This window comes from Phocoena sinus, chromosome 6, assembly GCF_008692025.1.
Source record: "Phocoena sinus isolate mPhoSin1 chromosome 6, mPhoSin1.pri, whole genome shotgun sequence".
Classification (NCBI taxonomy): domain Eukaryota; kingdom Metazoa; phylum Chordata; class Mammalia; order Artiodactyla; family Phocoenidae; genus Phocoena; species Phocoena sinus.
In genome coordinates, this window is record NC_045768.1 from 113,901,661 (window position 1) to 113,928,430 (window position 26,770).

General features: G+C 44.2%; 1 protein-coding gene across 2 annotated transcripts; it reads left to right on the top strand.

Annotated features, from left to right (window-relative positions):
• Positions 1-3,557: 3,557 nt before the first annotated feature.
• On the top strand, positions 3,558-26,073 carry CBR4 (carbonyl reductase 4). 2 transcript variants are annotated; one of them, XM_032634915.1, is made up of 5 exons: positions 3,565-6,784; positions 8,373-8,493; positions 9,226-9,362; positions 12,094-12,228; positions 23,574-26,073. In XM_032634915.1, the coding sequence occupies exons 1-5, from the start codon at positions 6,643-6,645 to the stop codon at positions 23,750-23,752; spliced, it is 714 nt and encodes a 237-aa protein (XP_032490806.1). In that variant the 5' UTR covers positions 3,565-6,642; the 3' UTR covers positions 23,753-26,073. The 2 variants fall into 2 exon arrangements, with proteins under 2 accessions (XP_032490805.1, XP_032490806.1); XM_032634914.1 differs by lacking the exon at positions 23,574-26,073 and having other exon boundaries at positions 3,558-6,784; positions 12,094-15,952.
• Positions 26,074-26,770: the final 697 nt, after the last annotated feature.

Sequence of the window (26,770 nt, forward strand, 5' to 3'; positions counted from 1 at the left end):
GGGGGAAATTGCCTTGGGGTTTAAACCGAAGTAAGTGGCAAAAGAGCAGCTCCTCCTAACAATTGGTGTGTGTACACAGAGAGCAGCATCGGAAAGCTCTGAGAATTTGAATGTCCCCTTGTCTCCTCGGTTCATAATCTTCATGGTAGATGCAGTACATCTAAAAACCAGGGTGTTTGCTAAAGCAACACGCAGAAAAAAGTATAACCTATTTCCTATTGAAATTAGCCTTCCTATTGAAATATAACCTTTTCCTATTGAAATAGACAGAACTTGTCACAAGGATTGAACCTCTCTGCTTTGCCCCGTGACGCTGGATGCCAGGAATGTCCTGATAATTGGCGCTTAGACTGACCCATATACCGGTAATTTGTCTAAGACAGGTTTTCCAAGGTTGCATATGAGGGTGTAGTCGCACAGAGGCTTAGACAAATTTGGTCTAACCCACCCTGATATACACCATGTTCTTAAATTCAGCTTTTATCTTGTGACTTCTGGGGTTAAAGCGCCTCCCTGTTTAATGCCTGCATCTGGTTTTAAAGCCTCTGTAACCCAGCACTATCCCAGCTTTCCTGTAACCAGGCTTATCTTCTCAATGTTTCAAGTACCCAAAGACCCATTCTTGTGTCTGGATGTTTGCTTATATTGTTTACATTCCTATTGCACTCACTTTTAATAAAGTCTGTTTTGGTGTTTTGTCCTCTAATAAAAATAGATGCTATAAAATGATCTTACAGTATAGTTTTTTCATGACAAGCAAAGCCCACTGTAATGCTTTTTATGAGACCCACAAGGAGGAACCATCACTCAGACCTCTTTGCTGTACAACCAGTGTATTCACTTCTTACAGAAATTACAACTTGTAATGAGTCGTGTGTCCTTATTTGCTTTGACCACTAGGAAACTCGGAATCACATATGCATCTCTTCTTTAGTACTGCAGAGATTCTTACAGCACGGCTTGATTTTTATAACCTTTCCACTGATCCCATGTTATTTTCCTCGCCTTGAGGGGTGAAGGTGGTCTCCTTTGCCTTTTAAAATTTACCCATGTATTTTTTTTTTTAAGGGAACACACATTTGTTAATCTGACAGCTCCTGTGGGTCAGCAGTCCTGGCGCCACGCCTCACATACTTGGGGTCCAGGTATGGCTGGTGCCGAATTCTCATCCGAGGCTTGGGTCCTCTTCCTATCTCACTGTTGGTTGGCAGAACACACCTCCTTGTCTCGGTGGAACTGGAGTCCTTATTTTCTTGATGGTTTTTAGCTGGGGCTTGCTCTCAGCCTCCAATGAGCAGTTCCCAGCATGGCTGTTTGCTTCCTTCCTGGAGGCAGCAAGGAACATGTCTCAGGCCCTGAATCCCCCTCAGGCTTCAGTGTCTTTGTCTTTTTTTTTTTTTTCAAAAACAGTTTTTTTTATTGCAGTCTAGTTGATTTACAATGTTGTGCCTATCTCTGCTGTCTAGCAAAGTGACTCAGTTATACACATTACATTATAGACATTCTTTTTTTATATTCTTTTCCATATGGTTTATCACAGGATATTGAATATAGTTCCCTGAGCTGTACAGTAGGACCTTGTTGTTTATCCATTCTAAATGTAATAGTTTGCATCTACTAACCCCAAACTCCCGGTCCATCCCTCCCCCTGTCTCTCCCTCCCTCTTCCCCTTGGCAACCACAAGTCTGTTCTCTATGTCTATGAGTCTGTTTTGTAGATGGGTCTTTGCAGTGGCTTAATGTTTGAAATTACCTTGTGGCTTTTTTGGGTAAATATTGAAATGTAGCAATAATGTCTTTTGAATATTACCAAACCCGTGAGTCCTTGAAAATATTTTTTTATATATACAGTAACTTTATATGTAAATATGTAAGCAGTGCAAGTGTATTAGAATCCATATTTTAGATTCCACATATAAGTGATGTCATATGGTATTTTTCTTTCTCTTTCTGACTTAATATGATAATCTCTAGTTGCATCCACGTTGCTACAAATGGCATTATTTCATTCTTCTTTATGGCTGAGTAGTATTCTATTGTATACACGTACCACATCTTCTTTATCCATTCATCTGTTGATAGATATTTAGGCTGTTTCCATCTTTTGGCTATTGTGAATAGTGCTGCTATGACCATAGGGGTGCATGTATCTTTTTGAGTTATAGTTTTGTCTGGGTGTATTCCCAGGAGTGGGATTGCTGAATCATATGGTAATTCTATTTTTAGTTTTCTGAGGAACCTCCATACTGTTCTCCATAGTGGCTGCACCAACTTACATTCCCACCAACAGTGTAGGAGGGTTCCCTTTCCTCCACACCCTTTCCAGCATTGGCTATTTGTAGACTTTTTAATGATGGCCATTCTGACCGGTGTGAGGTGATACCTCATTGTAGTTTTGATTTGCATCTCTCTAATTAGTGATGTTGAGCATCTTTTCATGTGCCTACTGGCCATCTGTACATCTTCTCTGGAGAAGTGCCTGTTAAGGTCTTCTGCCCATTTTTCGATTGGATTGCTTGGTTTTTGTTGTTGAGCAGGCTTCAGTGTCTTTCACTTCTCCTCTGCCACCAGCCAGAGAAAATGGTCTGCTTTAAGAGCATCAGCTGATTAGACTAGGCTCACCCAGATCATCTACATATTTTAAGGTTATTGAATTGGGATTTAATTATGTCTTCAAATTCTCTTCCCAGTGGTTCCTAGGCTAGTGTTGGATTGAATAGCTGGGGTGGGAAGGGGAGGGTCGTCTTTAGGATTCTGCCAATCACAATCCCTATGGAGGACTGTGCAAGTGTGAAAAGAAACATGGCATGATCTCCAAGATATATTATCATCCTGAAAAGAGCAATGTGTGGAACAATTGTTGTAGTGTCTGACCTTTGTATAAGAAAGAGGGTAAAACAGGAAAGAGACATGCATTTTCTAATATTTTCAAAAAGAAAGAATGGAAGGATAAATAAAAATTTAACATTTTATACGGGTAGGAAGAGAACAGGAAACAGAGGCACAGATGAAAGCTGTGCTTCTCTGAATGTACCTGCTTTGTGGTTTACACTTAAGAACCATGCAAATGTTTTATATAATTAAAAGACAAAATTTAAAAATCATAAAATAATTTCTAAATATTGAAAACAACCCAGTATCAAGTTTGTGCTATAACTCCTCAGAGAAGTAATATTTAAAGTGCTCTTAAATCACAGTATTTTGACAGGATTGCTATATGCTTTAGGGACAAAAGACAACCCCATTAAGAAACTTTAAACTGCATTCAGTGTTCTTGTTGTAAATGTTAATATTTGTATGGCAGGGCTTCCCTAGTGGCGCAGTGGTTGAGAGTCCGCCTGCCGATGCAGGGGACACGGGTTCGTGCCCCGGTCCGGGAGGATTCCACATGCCGTTGAGCAGATGGGCCCGTGAGCCATGGCCGCTGAGCCTGCATGTCCAGAGCCTGCGCATCCGGAGCCTGTGCTCCGCAACGGGAGAGGCCACAACAGTGAGAGGCCTGCATACCGCAAAAAAAAAAAAAAAAAAAAAAAAAAAAAAATTTTTATTGATGTGGTTGTTTTCTTCCCCAATTTTAAAAATTGTCGTAAAATACACATAGAATTTACTTTCTTAACCATTTTTAAGCGTACAGCTCAATAGTATTAAGTAACACCCATGTGGTAACCTCCGTCACCACCATGCCTCTCCTGAACGCTTTTCATCTTGCAAAAACATTACACCTGTTAAACACCAACTCTCCTTTCCTTCTCCTCCCCAGCCTCTGGCAATTTCCATCCTACTTTCTGTATCATTCTGACTGCTCTGAGTGCCTCGTATAGGTGGAATCATACAGCATTTGTTGTTTTGTGACTGCCTTATTTCATTTAGTGTAATGTCCTCAAGGTTCATCCATGTTGTAGCATCTTGCAGAATTCCTTTCTAAGGGTGACTAATGTTCCAGTGTGTGTGCATGTGTGTACTACATTTTGCTTGTCCACCATCCATCAATGGTCACTTAGGTTGCTTCTATGTTTTAGGTATTATGAATAATGCTGTTATGAACATGCGTTTACAAATATTGCTTCAAGACCCTGCTTTCAATTCTTTTGAGAAGTGGAATTACCCAGAAGTGGGATTGCTGGACTATATGGTAAGACTATCTTTAATTTTTCTGAGGAACCACGATACCGTTTTCCAGAGCAACTGTACCAGTTTACATTCCCATCAACAGTGCACAAGAGTTTCAATTTCTCTACATCCTCGCCAATGCTTGTTATTATTAGTCATTTTTTTAATAGTAGCCATCCTAATGGATGTGAGGTTTTACTGTATATTTTTGCAAGCCACTTCAAATCCCTCCAGGAGCTAGGTAGGACAAAAATGATGCTCAGTTTGCTTAGGACTTTTGTTTTGTTGGGGCTCTTCCCCTGCCTTCATTCAGTCTGCATCCAGCCCTCAAATCCAGCTTCCCCATGCATTTCTTCGTCCTTCACTGACCTCCCTCTCCTCTGAGCTGTCCTGTTAAGATAACTTTGCACTTCATGATTGTGTGTTCCTCCTTTGTGTTTCATGTGTAGTTGTCCTGTTGCCCGCAGATGGTCTACTTTTTAGTAGTAGGGACCACGGTTTACTTTTCTGAAACATTTAATATAAAGATTGTATCAAGTAAAATTGTATCAAATGCTCAACTTTCAGCTTCTTAACCCAGAGAGCACTGAGCACATCCTCTTCAGAACTGCAGGAAGTATTTTTGTTTGTTTGCAGCAGCCGAGGATGCGGAGGCAGGACCGTTCAGTTAGCCTTTCTTGAGCTCCTCCTGTATGTTCTTGACTGGGCACCTGCCTCAACAACAGCTCCCTTTGAGAACAGTGTGTCCGGGTGGGGCAGGGGGAGGGAGGGCGGGGTCTGGGCTGAGTCTGACCCTCGTGTCCCACTCCTTCAGGCGGGTGAAACCGAGTCCCTCTAAAACTGCGTTTATGATTAACCCCTCTGTCCAAAATGTTATTCCTTTTCTTGTCTAACACCTGTTCCCCTGAAGATGCAGGAGAATCAAAGGGGGGGGGGACTGAAACTGAGCAGGACCGTGTGGGACCCTCCCGGGTATAAAAGCTTTTCCATGTCACCTATTTCTTGTTCGTAGGAAAAAGGCTTTCCGCTTCCTAGACCTTTCCTGAGTTCCAAAGGGCAGATTCAAACAGTTACTTATTAGCGGAGGGGTGCAGAAAGAAGCAATAGCGCAAGATGGAGCAGAATCCTGGCTTCTCCTCAGGGGACCTGCATAACAGCCTCATACATGTCTCTGAGCTCTTCTGCAGGAACTAAGGCCCCACCCGGTGGAGGATGGTGACTTCAGGCTGAGCACAAGCACGGGGACCCAGACTGTTTGGAACCAGAGGCTGATGACTGAGATTGCTGGAACACCACCCTGTTACCTCACCACCAACCAATCAGAAGAGGGGTACACACTCCGCAGACCTCCTAGCAAACTGTGCCCATAAAAACTCCTTCCCTGAAACTTACCGAACCAAGTTCATGTGCCGTGGACACACAGTGAGGTCAACAGTACTGACACATCGGACTCTGGAGCAGAGAAGGGTTTATGGCAGGGCCATGCAAGGAGATGGGTGTCTTGTGCCGCAAAAACCGCCAAAGCATTTTTAAAGGCCAAGTGAGGGAGGGGGTGTGGCTGGTTGTTGCACATTTTGCGTAGGAATCCCTTGTTCTTGCAGTTTCTCCACAAAGGTCAGGTCACGATGTTCCTGTAAACCTCCAACTAGAACAACGTTATTCTTTGTTCTGCAACTTTTTATCTCTGTGTGAATGGAAAAGTGGTGTCCCCTTAAAGGTCAGAGCCTTGAGCACTGGCTCTCCTGTATATTTCAGGCTGCAGGCAACATTCTTAAATCAAAGTGAAAGCAACAGAATACAAACGTTAAAGTGGAAGAAACAGACCCACTATGGAGTCAGGCTTGTTCTTCCCTCTTACAGCCCTATACGAAACATTTCTCTGCTCCAGACGCGCCCACGGTTTGGTTTGTTAGGCCTCACCCTGCGTGGGGCACATGAGCCAAGCTGGACAACAGGAAGACCAAGGTCTGTTGTGACGCTGACTCCGGTGTCCACTCCTTCACGGGAGGACCTCAGGTCTCAGCCAAACACAACCTGTAGAGTCCATCCCGGGTTCTAACGCTGTGATCCCCGCGTCCCAACCCGGCACGGTCCTGATCTTACGACGGAACATCCAGCGTCCAGGGTGTTGGCAAAGCCGGAGCCCAGGGCCCCCCGACTGCAGGGCAAGCCCCACCCCACCCACCGCACCGCTACCGCGCCCTTTCGCCGGCACCGAGACTACAAGTCCCAGCATGCAGCGCGGCCCCTTCCAGCTGGCTCTCGTTCCCAGTCTCTCTCGCCCCAGGTCTCTCCCGCCCACGCTCGCGTCCGCGGAGGGCGTGGCGCCCGTGGCCTCTGCGCACTGACGTCGGCGCGCCGACGTGACGTGCTGACGCGGCGCTCCGGGCGCCTCCGCCCTCCAGTCCGGCGGCGTGAGGCCTGGGGCGGCGCTTCGGTTTGTGAGAGCTGCCGTGATGTGAAGGCGCGAGGCCGGTGGGAAGGGCCGGGCCTTGTAGTCTCCTCCTCCGGGTCTGCGGCTCCCCGTCCCAGATGGACAGGGTGTGCGCCGTGTTCGGAGGCTCCCGGGGCATCGGCAAGGCGGTGGCCCGCTTGATGGCCCAGAGAGGCTACCGACTGGCCATCGTCGCCCGGAATCTGCAGGGGGCCAGAGCCGCGGCCGGGGACCTGGGCGGTGGGTACCGACCGGGGGCGCCCCGCCTCCGCGCGGCGAATGTGAACCGTGGCCGATGCGGGTCCGAGAAGCCGTCGTGGGCGCCCTCCTCCCCGGGCCGGTCAGGCTCACCATGTGGGGCGCGGGGCGGTGCGTGCCGCAGGTGCGGCGCGGTCTGGCGAGGTTTCCCAGTGCGCCTGCGTGGTCTTGCGCGTCGGTACGTGTGCGCATGCGCGGGCAGTGCCGGCCCCGGACGTTTGCGGCCCTTCCAGTCCTGGTTGTACCCGGTCTGCTTTCCTGTGCCCAAAGCACTGACGTCACTACGGTGCTTTGGTGACCATCACCAAGGGACGATGAGATTTGTTCCGCCAGATTCCTTGTCATTGCACTTAAACTCCATTTACCCCCGTTTATTAGGAATGGATTGTCAGTTTATCTGCGAATTTCAGTTTCTGGGGGGTAGGGAGACTGGGTGCTGTGACGGTCCGAGCTCGCAGCTGTTGTTGAGGTTGTAGGCGGGCCGGGAGCAGGGGCACCGGGTTCACCGTCGGGGGCCGGGGGGGGGGGTGGGGGGCACCTTTACAGGAACGTCACCGACGGCTTCACCGAAGTGATTACGTGGGCCGCTTGTACGTTATGGACCAGAGAGCATCTCAGCCATGCTTCTTGCTCAGATTCAAAGGGGCGAGAACGTGGGGGTCCTTCTGGGTCACCCCACACCATAAGTGTTGGCTGGACAGGATGAAATCTGCTGGTTGGGTTTCAGGGGTTGTGGGTCCAGCCTGTCTTCAGGTAAGAGCCGAGAGAGAGGCAGATGCTCTGGGGCCTTGCATTTCCTTGAATTACGTCGTCCATGAGTGACGGACTGGTTTTCACCCAGAGAGTATCACTTCCCGGATGACCTACTGTCTTCGAATGTTTAAGGAGATAATTTTAATGTTAATGTATTAGGCGAGGTTAGCCAGAACATAAACAATTGTTTAGTTTTTTAAAAAATCTACAGTTTAGAATGTTAAAGAGGTGTATTATTAAATAAAGAATGCTTTCTTTGAAGTGTAATTTTTTTGGTATTTAAACACTTCAAAAAAAGTGGATATGTTTACAAAGCAGGCAAGAGTTGTTTTTAGTAAAAAAGTTTTAGCATTTTTTTTTTAACAGCTTCCTGCTTTGTCTTATCTCTCCTAATGGTCAGGCTTGAACAATAGTCATTATAATATATGTGACATAGTTAAACAAACAGAAAAATCCTAGAGTTTATTTCAGGGCCAGGAAACCAATTCATCAAAAACCTAACCGAATTAGACGTTAAGTTTCAAAAAAAAGGAATATAAAACAGAGAAAACTGTTGAATTGCATAGCATGGGGTCAGTGTCAAAGCTATAAATATTGTTAGATGATCATACAAAGTACTTTATTTCTTGTTACCCACCTGCCCCCATCCAGTTTATTAGACTGATCTCCACAAAATCAGGAATCGGGGACATAATCATGTTTTATCTCATGTTCTGGATAGATCAGATCTAGCTCGTAGTAGATGCTTGACAAATGTGTATTGAATCATTTTTAAGTTATACTTTATTAGTAATTCTGATCTAATTTTGTTGTATAGGAGATCATCTGGCGTTGAGCTGTGATGTTGCCAAAGAACATGAAGTTCAAAATACATTTGAAGAGATAGAGAAGAACTTAGGTCGAGTTAATTTCTTGGTAAATGCAGCTGGAATTAACAGGTTGGTCACAAAGTTAAGTACATTTCTATATGTCTTTTTTTCCTTCTATGTCTTTGAATAATATGAATTAACATATTAATTAACTTGTTTTACTTCTCATTGGAAGAAAAACTATGTATTTTGAAACTTGATCTGTCAGTCCACACACTCTTTTCATTCTTTTATATTGAGATTATAGTAAGGGTACATTTCGGTTTTAACATTGTAATCACCACCCATATTGAGCTGCAGAACTTTTCCAGAACCCCAGCAGGCTCTCTCAGTTTCTTCCCAATTATTACTTCCTTATAGGTAACCATGGTCCTGACCTCTGCCACCATATATGTTTTCTCAGTTAATATTAATGGAATCAGAGTGGGTATTTTTTTTTTAATGAATTTAGGACAGAATATTTAGAATAATATAAAAATTTACTTTCTAAGCAAGGCGTAGTGAGGCAGTTACTTCATTCAAGCTATTTTGACCACATGGCCCTACTTTGAGCAGTTAGGGGTATGTGCCCCTCTACTTGAGTGGGGCCAGGGCCTGTCCTCCAAGGGGTCCTTTCTGGCTTATCAGTTGTTATTTTAGTGCCTCAAACCAAGTTTAAAATGTGCTGTCTAAGTGTTCTAGCTCAAATATAAAGCACTTCTTGTATTCTGCATTCAGGGAAAATGTTACATATTTCTTGACTTTTTAATTTGTTTTGTTTTATCCCAATTTTAAATTACATGGTTTTTGTTTTTTCGGTAGGGATAACCTCTTAGTAAGGACAAATGTCGAAGATATGCTATCTCAGCTTCATACTAACCTCTTGGGCTCCATGCTGACCTGTAGAGCTGCCGTGAAGACAATGATTAAACAGCAGACAGGGTCCATTGTGAATGTGGGTGAGTCTGACCTCTGTGGGTTTATTATTATCTCATGTACCATAAGAAAGTTATCAAGTAATTTGGAACATATTTACTTGTGAAACTTGGACGGAATGTATCTTTATTATCTGTAGAAAAAGGATTAGATTAACTGATTAATCGGTAAAACAGGAATCACCCATTTACATCCTTCTAGTGGTCAAGCAGGTGTTATATGAGTGACACCACCAGGTATTGGGAAAGTGACAGCACGAGCCAGGTGATACATGACAAAAGGTGCCCAGTGGGGAATGGCTCAGATCCAGCAGGTGGTTGCTGTGCACAAACATGGTGCAGTTTGGCCAGCTATTTGGATTTTTTAAGAGAAATTGGACATCCTGTTGTGTTTTTTTTTAACTTTTAAAAATATTTATTTATTTATTTATATTTGGCTGTGTTGGGTCTTTGTTGCTGCACGCAGGCTTTCGTTGTGGTGAGTGGGGGCTACTCTTCATTGTAGCGCACGGGCTTCTCACTGTGGTGGCTTCTCTTGTTGTGGCTCGCGGGCTCTAGGTGCGCAGGCTTCAGTAGTTGTGGTACACGGGCTCAGTAGTTGTGGGTCACGGGCTCTAGAGCGCAGGCTCAGTAGTTGTGGCGCACGGGCTCAGTAGTTGTGGCTCACGGGCTCTAGGCACACGGGCTTCGGTAGTTGTGGCGCACGGGCTTAGTTGCTCTGCGGCATGTGGGATCTTCCCGGACCAGGGCTTGAACCCATGTCCCCTGCATTGACAGGCGGATTCTTAACCACTGTGCCACCAGGGAAGTCCGAACATCCTGATTTCTATGTGAAACCGAATTTTCAAACTGGGCAAGAAATTAAAAACTTTTTGATAGTGGGGGCTAAAAAGTGATTTCTACACTGCTTACATGGGTCACTAATAAATCTAGTTCAGAGGTCTAAGAGGAGGTTTACTTAAGAGAACAACCTTTTCAGTTTTTTAGGGTGATGTAAGTAACTCCTGGACTTCAGTTCACCTACCCGCAGGGCAGACAGACTGTAGAATGTGCCTATAGACCTTAAAATGCAAAGTGGCTTGAGGTTGTATTTCAGTCTGACAGTTTGAAAATAGCAGCATGCCATCTGCCTTTTAAGTGGCGATACCGTAGAAGGCCACAGAAGGGGGTTGCTGCTCTGTTAAAGTCAGTGACCCTGTTCTTTCTAATGCAGGAGCTGTCTTTCCAAGCCAGAATATAGGGTTTATATATAGGGTTTAAAACAGAATATAAGGGTTTTTAAAGCCAGAATATAGGGGTTTTCTTTTTTAAAAATGAGGAAAGGAAAGAATACTGTGCTAATAAGAAGTAGAACATTTTTGACATTTACCCTTAAAAATGTGAGAGGTCAGTTTTCTTATAAAAGCTTAGTAAATGAGTTGACCTTTGCCTTCTAACACAGCCAGATATGACTTGGGTTCTTGTAAGCTGGTACACTGGCCTGTATGTTTCACCTGGTAAAGTGGGGTGTATTTGTTTAACTCTAAAATATCCCCCTTTTAGATATATATAAAAAGCCCATATCTGTCCTTTGTTTACATGCAAACTTTTAGACTCATGCTGAAAGTAAATAAAAATAGAGTATTGAAAATAAGCTAGGGGACTCTTATCACAGAGGGGACTACTTTAAACTGCGAGAAAGTCCATTGTATTTCAGAAGTTATCACTCTGACAGGTGAACTGTAGCCTATGGCGTGAAATAAAGCTGCTCCAGCCTCATGCTTGGCCTTTCCTCTTAAGCCTGCATTGTTCTTAGTTTTTTGTGTCTCTCCTTGTTTTTCTTTCTCCCCAAACCCCTTTCTCTCTCCACTTGCGTTTCCTGTGTCTGATGTGTCTTTTCTCTCTTTCTGTGCTTCATATTTCTCTTCCTTTGTCATTAACTGGCATGGGACATCTGACGTGGTTAAATATTTTAATATTGGACTTGTTGATTATAATTTGAGAAGTATTTGGAATGTTCTCTTTATCTAAAATTAAATTACTTTCTCAAAAATTTTCTGAGGCTCTTGATTAATTTTTATATCATAAGTATAGGTCACTGGTGGAGAAGATTATTTCCCCAATTTCTCTTCTGCAAGAATTTATTTCCATACAGTTGATACTTGAATTATAAATTATTCTTTCATATTCATATAAATGAAGCCACCAAGAATCTTTATAGTAGGCAGTACAGGTTAGTACATCACTGAAGGTAACTAAATTGCAATTTTACAGATAGTGTGCGATTGAAACTTTGCTAATTTAGATTGATAGTAGTTGAAATTTAGTAAGATTTATCCTCAGATGAACTATTTTTTTTAGGTGGAAATAAATACTTATATGTGTGGTAGAATCATGAAATGAGCCTTTATCTGACTTTTTTTTTTTTTCTGGTTTTAACCTTTTCCTGTTGGAAGCCTTTGTAAGTACTGTAGGATTTTCGTCATGTTTGTCCTCCTCAGAGATGAGAATGGGTTCCTGTCACTTAATGGATCCGTTCTCAACCCCTGCCTGGCACTCAGGGTTTCCCGTGAGCTTCTTTTGGATCCTGTTTTCTCTATGTATCTGAGCAGACTCAGACCCTAAGTCTTACTACTCAAATGACAATGGTTAGGATTCCTAATTTTAGCCAAGGACAGGGTAGAATAGTTTGTACTTTGTTTACTGTAGAGCATCTGAACATTCAGAATAGTAGCCCCATTAATTGGTTTGAATTTGCTCTCATTTCTTTTTCCAGGAAGCGTTGTAGGTGTAAAAGGCAGTTCTGGCCAGTCCGTGTACAGCGCCAGTAAAGGCGGGCTAGTTGCGTTCTCGCGCGCTCTTGCGAAAGAAGTAGCAAGAAAGAAAATTAGAGTGAATGTAGTTGCGCCAGGTAAGTGGGAACTTCTTTTTTCTCTTAATGTATATGCATCTATGGCTTTTTACGACAACAGTAAAGACTGTTTTTGTGTCTGTAAGTACGTCATCATCATCAGGCACTTCTCAGAGGTGCTGGGACAGGAGCAGGGGACCTGCATTGTTACTCAGTCCTCGAGCAGTGCTGCCCGGGAGGACATGACCTTGGTCTGATGGGACTCAGGGGGCCGGGATGCTGCATCTGTACTAAAACCACAAGAGAAACTTCTCATTTAAAGTCAGTTGTATTTAAGTTAAGAACTCGCAAGAGCTGAATGTAAGAATTTCAAGTAAGTGGGCTGGGGAGTGCTGGTAGCATACACCCTGCAGGTGAACGGGTCCAAGTTGTGTCCCTTTGGAGAACTGTTTCCATTTTAATTATCTTTCTCCTTTTCTTGGGATGTTTCATTGATTGGCTGCTCGCTGGGCTACAGCATTTGTTAATTTAGACTTTGTCAGTTTGTCAAAGCAGAACTTTCCAAGTAATGCATCTATTACCTAATGTATTCCATATGTCTAGATTAAAGAAATAACACATCTTTATATCTAAAATATCTGAATAGCTCTATAATACAGTGTGCTTTTAATAACAGTGTGAACCAGAGGAGATAATCCAACAGGGCTGTGTAGATGATGTCGTTTGCACGTTTCATGCGGTAATCCCCTACAATAACTGACGTACTGGTGACCTCAGAGACACTGCTGGTTCGGTTCCAGGCACTGCAGTAGAGTGCATGTCACAATAAAGCGGGTCAACAAACCTTTTGGTTTCCCAGTGCACATATAAGCTGTGTTTACACTATGCTGTAGTCTATTAAGTGTGCAGTAACACTATATCTGTAAAGACAGTGTTCATACCTTAATTGAAAAATATTGCTAAAAAATGCTAACCATCATCTGAGCCTTCAAGTCAGGTTGTCGTGCGGACATCAAAGACCACTGATTACAGATACCACAGCAAGTACAGTAATAATGAAAAAGTTTGAAATATTTTGAGAATTACCAAAATGTGACACAGAGACATGAAGTGAGCAAATGCTATTGGAAAAATGGCACCAGTGGACTTGCTTGATCCAAGGTTGCCCAAAACCTTCAACTTGTAAAAAAACGCAGTGTCTGCAAAGCGCAATAAAAGGAGGTCTGCCTGTACCGCAGAAAGCCAGTGTTTGTACAGAGCAAGAATGATCGGAGGTCACATGTGTTTGCTTCCAAAATGGAGAAGACACCTTTCACTGGTGTCACTGGGCCCCAGAGAGCTACCCCGTATTCACGTTAGAATTTCAACACAAAGAAAAATTTGAAGGAGAAAATATATTTTACGCAGACTCAGGAGGAAGAAACATCTCTTGAAAAGTCACTCTGGGAAGTAGTAGGTTGTAACAGTGATTTTAGCTGTGGTTGCCTCTTTAGTGAGCGAAGGGGGCACTCTGAGGCCTGCTGTGTGATGGTGCGGGGAGCAGTGGTGGCACGTGGTAACAGAAGTGAGGGCACGCACGCCGGCCACCGCAGGTTCTAGCCCGTGTGTGGGAGGTATTCCTCAGAGGAACTCAGGCTGCTAAAATCCGACCTGTTTGGGAGTGGCCGACAATGAACGTGGTTAGAGAGGTGGGAATTTAAGGAATCTTCAGGAGTAGAAGTCATGGGGCGTGAGGTGGGGGTGGGGTGGGGGGTGCACGGTGGTGGGCTCGCAATAGAGCGGGCCGCCTGTGGAGAATCCATCAGGAACACTGGTGTTCTTGTGAAGCCTGTAGGAAGACCAAGCCAATAGGGCGCAGGTCACCTGGAAGACAAAGCAAATGTGATGTGGGCTCAGTACCGCAGCAGTCAGAGCCTCCTGGAGAAGGCGAGGGGGGCGTTTTATAAAGTGCACCTGTTCCTTTCACTGTGCTGACTTGAGGCACTCCACACGAGTTGAAAATATTGATGGATTAAATAGGACGCAAAGCCAGTTTAGCCTGGTTGGTCTGTTACAGGTAATTGGAAAATATTGAAACAGAATGATGGGAATTATAGTTTAAGTTGCTAAAGGCTAAAGAAATTCTCCAACTTGTGCTAAGACTTTTTAAATAAATTCAAATGTACAACTTAGAGCTGGTTTGTTGCTTTTCAAATTAGTTGCCCCAGTTTGTAACCAAGTTTATTCCATTTGGTAGCCATCTGCACCCATGAACACAAAGCATTCTACAAGTGACTGAAGTCCCATTTTAAACCTGGATTTCCACTGTGTGCCGAGTGACCTTCAGGGCAGAAGGGAGAGGGGGTGGAGTGACTGGGCGCGCTCCTTCAAGGCAGAGCTGCAGAACCCGCCTCCGCCTGGGCCAGAACAGGCGCAGGATTAGGAGGAAAAGCTTCTGCTGAAGCGCAGTTCAACAAGGTTAAATTGCCCCAAATCTCCAGTTTTAAACACACGTCTCCCTTTCTGATGTCCACACATTTTGAGGCTCCCGGGAGTAACTGAAACAGCCAGCGAGCACGCAGGCGCCAAAAGACAGCACTGTGGGTGCGCGGAGTCCACAGGATGGTGGGGGCAGGTGCGAGCGCTTCAGAGTATGTACGTGAAAACGTATCAGGCGCTCCCAAACCTGAAAGGCAGAGTCTCCGGGACTGTCCTGTCACTCCTGTCGGAATAGGCCAGGACCATTGAGAGTGTGAGTGCTAAGTACGGTGCTTCTAAGATGAGTCAGAAACGTACCAGGTAGCGTCCCAAGGTGTATAAACCAGTTAAGCACATATAAAGTTAGTACTGGTCCAGTTAGAAATACAAAATGAAAATTATGGAAGCTGCCTCAAATATCTGCGGTTCCACAAATTTACAAGCAGACCTGTGTAACAAAGTAGACTCTGGTTTTAAGAAAACATTGCAGTTCAGTATTCCAAACACAGTCTCCGGTCCCAGCGGTAACCTCAGAAATCACGTCTCTGGAGAGTAGAACCATTTGTATGTTTGTACAAATTTGCAGATAACAAAATAAACAAAAAAGTACAGAAGACCTGTCCAAGGCTGACGTTTAGTCTGTTTTTTTTTCCAAAAGAGTTGACAAGTCCACGAATTGAGCAGGTTGATATCGGGCTGTTCGTTCTCGTGTGAGTGTGTGGCAGTGGAGCCGGTCCCAAGCTGCTCCCTGGAGGTGTAGGCAGAGCTAGGGTGGCTCACAGAGCACGGGGGAGACGAGAGCGTGGCAGCGTGAGAAAGTGTGCGCTTCGCCCAGCCCAGATGCATGCCAGCGCGCACGTGCGTGCGCACACACGGTTACATATTTGTCAGACACACGTTTGTGCGTTTATCTAAAACTTATTAAAATAACTACTGATTATGCCTTTTGCTTTATGGAGAAGGAAGCCGTTAATTAGCCTGTGAATTGATACTCATAGATAAGAGTAGTTTAGAACCTGAATACTTACAAAATGATTAGAAGTAATTCTAAAATGATTAGGAAAAGTTCTAAAATGAGTAGTTCTAAAATGATTGCGAAAAAAATCAAGTAATGAACTGGTGCCTAGAAAAAAATTTCTTGTACCTTATATTGTATATGAGATCTTTATTTTAAAATTTTGCACTGATTATGGGATAATGTTAGATGGACAGGATCTTAGTGATGATTTATTCTAGTCATCTTAACTGTTTAGAAGACTGGGCCCCAAGAGACAGAGTGCGTTGCCCAAGGTTCCACAGCTAGTTTTTGGTGGAACTGTTACAAAAGCTTTATCTTTTTTTTTTTTTTTTTTTTTTTTTTTTATGCGTTACGCGGGCCTCTCACTGCTGTGGCCCCTCCCGTTGCGGAGGACAGGCTCCGGACGCGCAGGCCCAGCGGCCATGGCCCACGGGCCCAGCCGCTCCGCGGCACGTGGGATCCTCCCAGACCGGGGCACGAACCCGCGTCCCCTGCATCGGCAGGCAGACTCCCAACCACTGCGCCACCAGGGAAGCCCAAAAGCTTTATCTTTTGATTGTCAGCTAATAAGCCTTAAAAATTATGGCCCCTTAAATTTGTTTTATATCATTAAAAGATTTAGGTCTTTTCTTTTGCTATTATGTTCTGTCTAAAATATCTGGAATCTTCCAATTTTATAACTTTTACCTCTACATTATTTGCCTTTTGACAAATTACTAGTTGATAAAAATAGCCTGGATTAGTTAAGAGACTAGTAAAAAGGTGCTAAAACTCAAATCTGCATCATCATTCATTAGCTGGTGTGATAGAAGGTTGGTTAGTGGATTGTTGAGGACAGTGAGTGTTCTCCTGTGTCTCTGCCAGTCGCCGTGGGACCTTTGACCCAGCTTGCTGTGGGCACTGGAGCTGGCCCGCTGGGGGCTCGTAAGACCACCCTGGCCGCTCTGCTCCGTGGGCCCTAGAGCTGGTGTTGCGTTTGGCACCAGTGCTGAACCAGCAGGGACCAGGGAATTGTTGGAATGTCCTGGCAGGCCTCTTGGTCTACAGCGTTCCATCGTCCCAATTCATTGTTTAGTCAGAGACCAGCTGAGTTCAAGCATTCCAAATCCATGAACATTTGATAAATGACTCGATTTAGATACATTCATTTTTGGGGGGGAAAAAAGGAAAAAAAGAAAATCTCAAAGCTGCATTGTGGTCTTGGCCCTGCTTTCTGTGTGTGTGTGCTTTGTGCAACCCGATTGATTTTCGTGTTAGCTGAGTTTAACCATGTATAGAGTAGATGATTTATGGTTTGGGGCAGCATGTGTGTGCTTCTCTCTTTTTTAGGGATTGCAGTAGTGTGGGTGATGAAGAGTTAACTCTAGGTCACGGTGATCTCGAAGCTGGATGGTGTCAGGGTAGTGCAGGTGTTCCTGATCCCGATTCTACTCATTCATTCAGCAGACTTCCCGGGTGTCTCCTGTATGTGAGCGCTGGCAACGCTCCAAAATCAGACACGAGTAAGCTAGTTCTGCCACAAGGAAGAAGTACAGTGGGAAAGACAGGTGTATAGACGAATAATTACAGTGCCATGTGATGAGTGCCAAGCAGGTACCCCTGTGATGCTATGGAAACGCTGGAGAAGGAATGCTTAATTTTGTCAGGGTTAATTAGTTGTCAAGGCAACAGGCTAAATAGTTCAAATCCAGTTTGTATATAAAGGGAAGTTTTATGAGTGTTAGGGATGTGTGTTTGTATAGCCTTTCCTAAAGATCTTACTTTGTAGTGCAGTTTACACTGAAGGAAAGAAAAATCCTGTTGCTAAAAAATGTGGACACTGAGCAGGGTGACCTTTATTATCTTGGCTGTAGTGTAATATATTATATTGGCTGCGCTATAAGCATGGTATGAACATGCTTCACTAATTAGAAGCAAAGTACAAGTTGAAATGGTAGCGTTAAATCGAGTCTATGGACTATTAACTTTATTTTAGATAGTAATTTCTACTAGATTCTTCAGATCCTTTAACGGAGTTGATAAACATCAGAATTGATATGTTTATTTTTAATGTTAGTTTTCCTCGTCATCTGCAAATGGAGTTTCCAATTAAGTTAAAAACAGTTAAAAAGCAAATCATAATAGGAAAAACAAGGGACAAGCACAATAATAAATTAGGCTATCATTTGCTGCCTAATATTTTTAACTTTTTAAAGATGAATTAGTTGCTAAGTTTTGGTATTACATTAACTATAAATTTCTCATCATGGATAAATGTTACTGATTGGAAAATATTGAATATGAGAAACAGAATATTTGATAAATTGAAACTATATTGGATACAGTGCTTTTTTTTCTTTGTTTTTTGGCTGTACGCGGGCCTCTCACTGTTGTGGCCTCTCCCGTTGCGGAGCACAGGCTCTGGACGCACAGGCTCAGCGGCCATGGCTCACGGGCCCAGCCGCTCCGCGGCGTGTGGGATCCTCCCGGACCGGGGCACGAACCCATGTCCCCTGCATCGGCAGGCGGACTCTCAACCACTTCGCCACCAGGGAAGCCCGATACATTGCTTTTAAAAATGTGTTTTCAATAGATAACACAAACATGCACAAAATTCAAAAGTACAAAAAGGCATAGAGTGCAAAGTGAGTCTTCTCTAGCCATTCAGTTCCTTCCTCAGAGGCAACCAACCACGGTCAGCTAGTTCTCTCTGTATTTCATATATAAGTCAGTAGAGCATATATATATATATATATACTGTCGACTGAAAAAAAAAGCACAACCTAAAAATTGAGAATTAGGTTTTATTTGGCAGACTTTCTGAGGGCTTAAGCCTGGGAGGCAGCCTCTCAGACAGCTCCGAGGGGCTGCTCCCAAGAGGTAAGGGGGAGCCAGGATGTAGAGGAGTTGTTGCAACAAAGGCCAGGTAATCGGAACTTCAAAAGATGACTGTTAATTAAAGAAAACCAGACATCTCAAGTTAAGGAGTTTAGCACTTTTCTGTGTATGGGAAGATGCAAGAGTCTGGGCTCACTGCAATCATTCCTTTGATCTGCACCTCAGCTCTCTGGGGCCAGTGTCGTTTGCTTTCCTATCTGTCCCATCCTGAGTCCCCTCAGGGCTCACCGTTGGGGGCAGCTGTAGTGGCTTGATGGCTGCAACAGCCTTTGTTTACTTTTTTTTTTGGCGCCGAGGCTTGTGGGGTCTCAGTCCCCAGACCAGGGATTGAACCCATGCCCCCTGCAGTGGAAGCACAGAGTCCTAACCACTGGACCACCACTTTGTTTACTGATATGACAGGCAACGTTTTTCATTCACAATACATATTTTTAAGAAAACACAAATTGATCATACTATTCACAATGTTCTGTACCTCGCTTTACTCATAGAACAATCTATTCTGGAGTTGATTCCATATAGAGAACTGCTTCACTTTTTAAAATAACAGCTCTATGGAAATATAACTCACGTACCTCATAATTCACCCATGTAAAATGTCCAATTCAGTGGGTTTAGTGTAGTCACAGAATTGTTCCATCATCACCCTGATACATTTGAGAACATCGTATTTTCATCATGCCAAAAGAAACCCTGTAGCCGTGAGCATTCACTCCCCGTTTCCCTCCAGTCTCCCCAGCCTTTAGCACCCACTCATCTACTTTCTGTCCCTGTCATACGAAGTGTGGTCTTTTGTGACTGCTTCGCTGTTTTTAATGGCTGAGTTAAAAGACAATAATGCCTGTTTTATGGGTGCGCTGTAATTCATTCAACCTGTGCCTCTCATTGGGCACTTCGGTTGTTTCTGATCTTTTGCTGGTCTGACTAGTAATGCAGTGACAGTACTTGTAAGTGATTTATTTTGCACATGTGTGAGTATATATATGAGTGTCATCTTGGGACTGAACCTGCCAGGGCTCAAAGGGTACGTGCCCTTAACGTCTGGACAGATGGTACAGCAGTCATGTATTTCTACAGGGCACCCTAAGTGTTTTGCTCCCTCTCCTCCCTTGTTTTAGTTGCAGAGCTTTTATGTTTACTCCTGGGACAAAGTCTTGCCGGCAGGTGCTTGCAGAAGCTTGCAGCTACTTAAAACAGATATTGCTTTAGGTGCTGTTGTGTGCTGTTCAGTGTGGTGTTGATTTTTTACACTGCTTCCCTGTACACTTTTACAAGCGTAATATTAGAACATACACATTTGTTCTGGTTAAAATCTTGGTCTAGATTTTGGCAACAGCCTTGTTTTATCTCCCTAAAAAAGTGTCTTGGATTATTTTAATTCCTTCTAGGTCCTAGGAACTTATATCAGAGAATGGACATGTAAGCAGAGAGCTATATTAGACAGTGCACATCCCACAATTGGTAGTACTGGTGTCTAAAACTGGCTAAAGTCCTGGCGTCTTATTTAGATATAAGCTCTCTGCTGTATGTCAAAATATTTAAAACTAAAACAGTGACCAAGTCATATGGAAGTGAGATGCTGTTTATTTATACTCTATAGGTAGCCAAAAATGGGTCAAGGAAGTACATTTCCTTGGGAGCTGACCAAATATGAGCTCTCACTGGACGAGAGCCACACACTTGCTTTTCTGAGAAAGGGTATCCTGTTCCTAAAGAGCTCCTATCTCTCAGAAGTGTACTGAGCGTGCCATCACCGATGTGGAACTGCAGCAGCGGTGTCCTGTTCTGTTGGCCGAGCGCCTGTTGCTCAGTTATCTCTCTGGCTTAAGGAGTGACAGCTTTGCAGCCCGCCGAAGCCTCTAACTCCCATAGGTGATCCACAGTGACGCCATCTGTGGACAGTGGCACCAACTGGGAGTTTGTAATTTTTATAACCCAGCTTGAAAGGTGTTGTAAATATATATGTAGTAAAGTGAGTAGTAAAGTGAAATTTCCAGAGCTTTATAAATAAAGTGGGAGAATGCTATGGGAGAGCATCTTCTGGGGCCAAGGAGAGATCATAAATTGGGAAACAACACAAGCACAAAACGGGTGTGTGCAGTGTTTACAAACGACTAATATCTCTGCTCAGGTCCCACGAGATTTGATAGAGAGTCTAGGAGATGTTATATGCAGTGCCCTGGTTGTGGATATATTTATAATTCAGGATCATGTAATTTATGAGCTGTAGCATAAAATGATAGTGAAATTTGGTAGAGCCTGGACTACTTTATCACTAGAGACTAGCTTCATGTTTTTTTTGGATTTCTGATAAATTAGGGGACGATATATATGAATTTGAAGAAGCTGCAGATAGAGTTTTAGTTTTAGTAAAACCGCTGTGCGTGAGACTAGTGGTGGATACATGATGAGATGCATTTGTCGGAACATAGACCTATCCAACCCAAAGGGCTTCCCCTGGGGTAAACCATGACTTCACTTAATAGCGTGTGAGTGTTGGTTCACCAGATGCAGTGTGCTAAGGCAGGGTGTTAATAATTGGGGGGGTGCAGGGGGAAGGCAGTGTTTTATGAGGTATGTGGGGACTCCCTCCACTTTCTGATCAGTTTTTTTGTAAACCTAAAGCTGCTCTAAAAAATAAAGTCTATTAATTTAAGAAGAAGAAAAAAAAAAAGCTGCTGGCAGTGAGAGGACGGTGCTTGCGTTTGGGACAGGTTCCTGCTCTCTGTATCCGACATCATGGTCCAGGAGGAGAAGCCAGCGTTGGGGACGGCTTCTCTCCCTCTCAGCCTGGCCTCCCCCTCCCACTGCACTTTTAGGCTTTCAGCGCAGAGTCCAGCGCTGGCCGGCAGCTGTGCTGTGAGGCCTGTCCGTCCAGCTGTCCGTTCGCAGTGGGAGAGGCCCTGGAACTCCCCCTGTGAAATGACGCCCTGATCCTCCACTTGGTGGGAGCAGTCGAGGGAGAGCCGGCCCGCGGGGCGGGGGCCCGAGCAGCCTGAGGCTGTGCTGGACCCGCGGGCTCCGCTCTCTCCCCGACAGATCTGAGCCCTCACGGACATGAGTCCAGGCCGTGGCGTCGGACGAGGCCTGTCTCCTGTCAGAAGCACGCGTATGTCAGTCTGTCTGCTTCGGTGGCTGGCTCCCGTGGCTGGCTCTGGAGGACCGGGTCGATCCCACGGCCGCATCTCTGTGGCAGAGGCCTGCCTTCTCGCCGTTTCACTGCCTGAATCTCCCTTCCTGTCTGCAGTCTGCCTTTCCGCACCTCGCGCCCTGTTCCAGATCTGCCTTTTTCCCAGGGTGAAAACACTTCTGGTGGCCTCTCACAGACCGTGTGGCCTTACATTCCCCCAGAAGCTGGGCACCTCAGTTCCCTTCGGCACAGCCTGAGTAACAACCCGGATGAGCATCCACTGGTGCTTGCTGAACAGGAGCTCTTCCAGCCACGCGGCTGCAGTGTAAGAACTGGGGGTCTTTGAGGGGAAATACGACGACCCATGACGAGGCATACCTTCATCCTGGAGTCGTAGCTATGTAGAGCTGAAGTCTGTCATTCTCAGTCTACTGCCCCTGTTTTACGAGACAGGAGCAGGCTGCAGTTTAGATGGTGCATGCTGCCCAGCTGTTAGCTTGCAGAGTACAGCGGAGCGGGGGACGGAAGCTAGTGGGGGGTGTCCTCACCCAATGCCCTGCTTGCCACGAAATGCCACCTCTGAGAAGACGTCAGCGGAGCCACCTAGAAGTTGAGCTAACCGGTAGTCACGAGGTCTTTCTTGCAGCGCGTTTTTACTGTAGCTTATTAAGGTCTGTTTTGTTTTTTAAGATTAAAATGCATCATTGATTTTCTGCCAAGGGTTGAGAGTTAGTGGGGAAATATTTTATGCCAATTTTGCTAGAATTCAAAACAACCTTAGAGTAAATAATTGTATCATGAACTCTTTGAGAAGATGACCTGGATATTTAAATGTTAGATTCGTGATTTATTCAGTCGACGTTGTAGGCATGTGAAGTGCGTTCTCTTCCTGATTCACTTTCTGAGGCACCTTTGACCCTGAAGTGTGTCCAGAGGCTTCGGATCCAGGAGCCCTGCGACCCTGCTTGTTGGGTAGCCGCAGCCTGTGCAGTACTGGGATCTTCCTGTAGGTGGAGCTCCGCTCACAGCGCACCCATGACGCGGTTTCATCACAGTTGTACTTTGCCTTCTTTTTTTAAGTCTAAATGATGAGTAGCGTACAGAATACTGATTATAGAAGTTATTGGTAATATGTATTAATATGTATCAGACTAATCTCACAAGATTTCCGTAATAGATATGCAGTTCTTCTGTGCTATGAACCATTTAGAACTGGTACTCCATATATTATGTCACTTTAACTACAGCTCTTGCCACTTGAGAACATGTTCTCTGCAAACCTTATTGCACGCAGCACTGCCGTGTTAACTTTAAAATTTAAAAATTTTCTGTGTATACTTGCATCAGGATTGGATAATTCCATTAGATTTTTTTTCTTATAGGAACATTGGAAATACTGGTCTTTCTAATCATCAGCTAGCTTAGATATAGCACATGAAACTAATTTTTGTCAGACCTGCCAAATCAGGTCATGTGACCATGTTTGTGATGCTTTTCTTCCCTCTACTCCCCCACTCCACCCCTAATCAAGTGAAAATTAATCACTTGTGTGGTTCTTTGTGTTCACCTCTATCAGGATATTCACCCAAGTTCCTTTTGTTATAATTAGGGGTGCAAGTGAGTGTTTCCTCCCTAGGTTACAGGTTCCTTAAGGAATGGAATTTTTATTCATGTTTATATCTATCCAATCATATTGTGCTACGAGTTGGGTCAAATATTTTAGTGTTCAGTAAATGTTCATTGGGTTAAATTGAATAAAAATTGAGTACTTGGGTACTGATTGCTAGCAAAACTCTGTATTTCCTAAACAAGGTTTATTAATCATCTCAAATTTTCAGCAGCGAATTTATTTTTTTTTTGAAATTGAGCAAGTGTCTTAGTGTCTGCCCTTTTCGACTGAATGAGCAAACATTTCTCTTTCAGGATTTGTTCATACAGATATGACGAAAGACTTGAAAGAAGAACACTTAAAGAAAAACATCCCTCTTGGGAGGTTTGGAGACCCCCTTGATGTGGCCCATGCAGTCGTGTTTCTTTTAGAGTCTCCGTACATTACAGGGCACGTCCTGGTGGTGGACGGAGGCTTGCAGCTCACCATGTAGCCGACTGATACAGCTATTATTAGAGTCAAGGGCACACACTGTTATACCTGCATCCGCTAATCAAACCTACTGATTCTACAAATGTTGATTTCCATCTTTATGTGAATATGTCTGTAGAGGACAGTATGTGACCAGCTGTGCTTTCTAAATGACACGTACCTTCCAGGCTGCAGCAGTGTTACTGTGTAGTCGCCCCTCGGTACCCACAGGGATCTGCCCTAGGAGCCCCAGAGTCTTCAGATGCTCCGGTCCCTTACATACCACAGCCTGCATAGTATTTGCATATAACCTACGTATACTTTAAATCATCTTTAGATTATGCATAATACCTAACACAGTGTCAATGCTGTGTAAATAATTGAAGTACAGTGGAAATGCAGTGTATTTTTGGAATTTGTGAAATTTTAAAAAAAAAATATTTCCTATCCGTGATTGGTTGAATATGGATGTGGAAGTCATGGATGCAGAGGGCTGACTGTATAGGCATTTTGCAAGTGATATAAACAGGTGTTATCTTAATTTATACATTTTGTGGCAAAAGTGGGAAAAATTATATGGTCTAATTGTCATTAGTTGTTTCGTTGTATCAGGCTGAATACTCCAGAAGTTAACCCTGGAGGCCATTGCCAAAGTAAGAGTATTTACAGGGCGTGGGTAGGTGTCAATACCTTAGCAGCCCTGCTAGAGTTAAACATTGTATCCCTTTTTCCCCTCGGACAGTCATTTGATTTACAGGTTGAAAACGAATGTGGAGTTTGGTTTCTTTGCGTGGCATCGCACCTTCTTGAGCCACTGGGCACAACAAACTGCAAGTGCAGGTGTGGACGGTTGACCCATCCTGTGGAAATGCTCAAAGATAGTGAGAGTTAACCCTTACTGTTGTAATACCCGGTACAGGTGTGAGCTGCATAGATCTCATCAACTTAGGAAGTGGAAGTGTTTTGTTTTTTGTTTTGTTTTTTTAAATCCACAAAGACAGTTTAGCAGGCTACTTAAAAACAGCAATAATAATATTCTTGCCTGACATTTTAGAAAACTAATAATTATGAACAACCATAAATAAGTAAATATGCAGTAACAGTGGGTTAAATGTCTTTACAAGGAACAGGTTAAGCATTAGTCTTAAAAGAAGACGTTTGCCTGAGATTAGAGATGAAGACGCAAACTGAGTGAAAACATCAGATGACGTCTACTTTGCGTTGAACTGTTTTGTGGGGAATACTGTGATCATTTTAAATGTCACTGGATTCATGTTGATTTTTATAATTTGTCATTTTAAAATGTTTTAAATATTTATTGCACCTTAAACAGCAATCTTTTTACAATTTTATTGGAGCCGAAATGATTTTATGTAAGCAGATTTAATTTTGTATTGAAAGTCAGTGCAAACGTATTAATAGGATATATTAAATAAATGCAGAGTAATAAAAGTAAAATAACAAAGTCAAATCTGTGTTCCAAATCAAGATTCCTGATTCCTCAAAAATTATTTTGCGCTGATCTTCAAAATAGCCTTCTTTACTTCGAGAAGTCTGTTTAGGACGTGAGCAAGCCAGTTAGGTGTAAGTTACTATTGTAACCGGACGGTCTGCTCACCGCAGACACGGCGGTGCACAGACCGCACTCAGGCGTGCACAGTGCCCGGCGCTCGCAGGGAAGCAGCGGTCGGGGCGGTGTCCGGCGTCCTGCGCACAGAGCACGCGCTTCTCCAGCGCCGCCTGCCCGCAGGCGTTGCTGGGCGGCCACGGGCCAGCGCCCTTCTCAGACTCCCGTGCTCCAGACCCCGTGGGGCCTCCTCGGCTGGTGGTCGGCAAGGAAGCAGGTGTCACTGGAACGAATGGCACTGAGGTGTGGCTTATGGATGGATTTAACCTTCAAGTGTGTATATTCACACGTCAAGACATGACCCCTTTTGAAGCGTCCACCCGCTCCCGCCCACATCGAACTTATGTAAGGTGGAGCGAGGCCTTAAACAGGTGCAGCCAGCCGTCCCCGCCCCGCAGGTGACGTCTCCATCAGCTCCCACCGCCTGGGTGGGACGTGTTTCGTGCTCTCATCCTGGCGCTGAAATGGGTTGCCAGCTGTTGCTCGTATTCAGAGATTCAAGAACTTCAGCGAATTCTTAACAAGATAACGCCGCTGCAGCTGTTACGTGGCTCTTAGGAGCCTGCAATCCAGTCTGTGTTGAGTGCTTGTTAGGAAGTGGTTTATGGTTAAAGCCAGTGTTAACATGTTTGCATGGGACGTTTTTAAATTTGTGCTTTTCATATTTTTTTCATATTCCGTTTTTTAAAAAATAAATTTATTTATTTTTGGCTGCATTGGGTCTTTGTTGTTATTCGCGGGCTTTCTCTAGTTGTAGCAAGCGGGGGGCTACTCTTCGTTGTGGTGCGTGGGCTTCTCATTGCAGTGGCTTCCCGTTGCAGAGCACGGGCTCTAGGCGTCTGGGCTTCAGTAGTTGTGGCACGAGGGCTCAGTAGTTGTGGCTCGCGGGCTCTAGAGCGCAGGCTCAGTAGTTGTGGTGCACGGGCTTAGTTCCTCCGTGGCATGTGGGATCTTCCTGGACCAGGGCTCGAACCCGTGTCCCCTGCATTGACAGGCGGATTCCCAACCACTGCGCCACCAGGGAAGCCCCCATGTTCAGTTTATAAGAGGGTTTTAAACTGCTTTCTAAGAGAGAAATATATGTTGTAAATTTCAGGACAATAATTTATGTGAAGAAGATGATTTAATGTGTATGCTTCTGTTATCTGGAATAAAGGGAGAAGATTACTCTGGACATTCAAGAGTTATGCCTTACATTGCTGAAACATTTTTCCAAGCTTTTTAGATGGAAGTATGTGTAAGTTGAAAGGTCCTACCACTGCCCTAACTTGACAAACATACTACAAAGTATTTAATAATTTTAAAGTTTCTTTTATATTAATTTTATCTTTCAATTACATTGCAAGCTCCTGAGGGTAGAAACCATACGGTGTTTTCATTCTTTTCATTTTAGTTAAATAACTCCGTAAATGT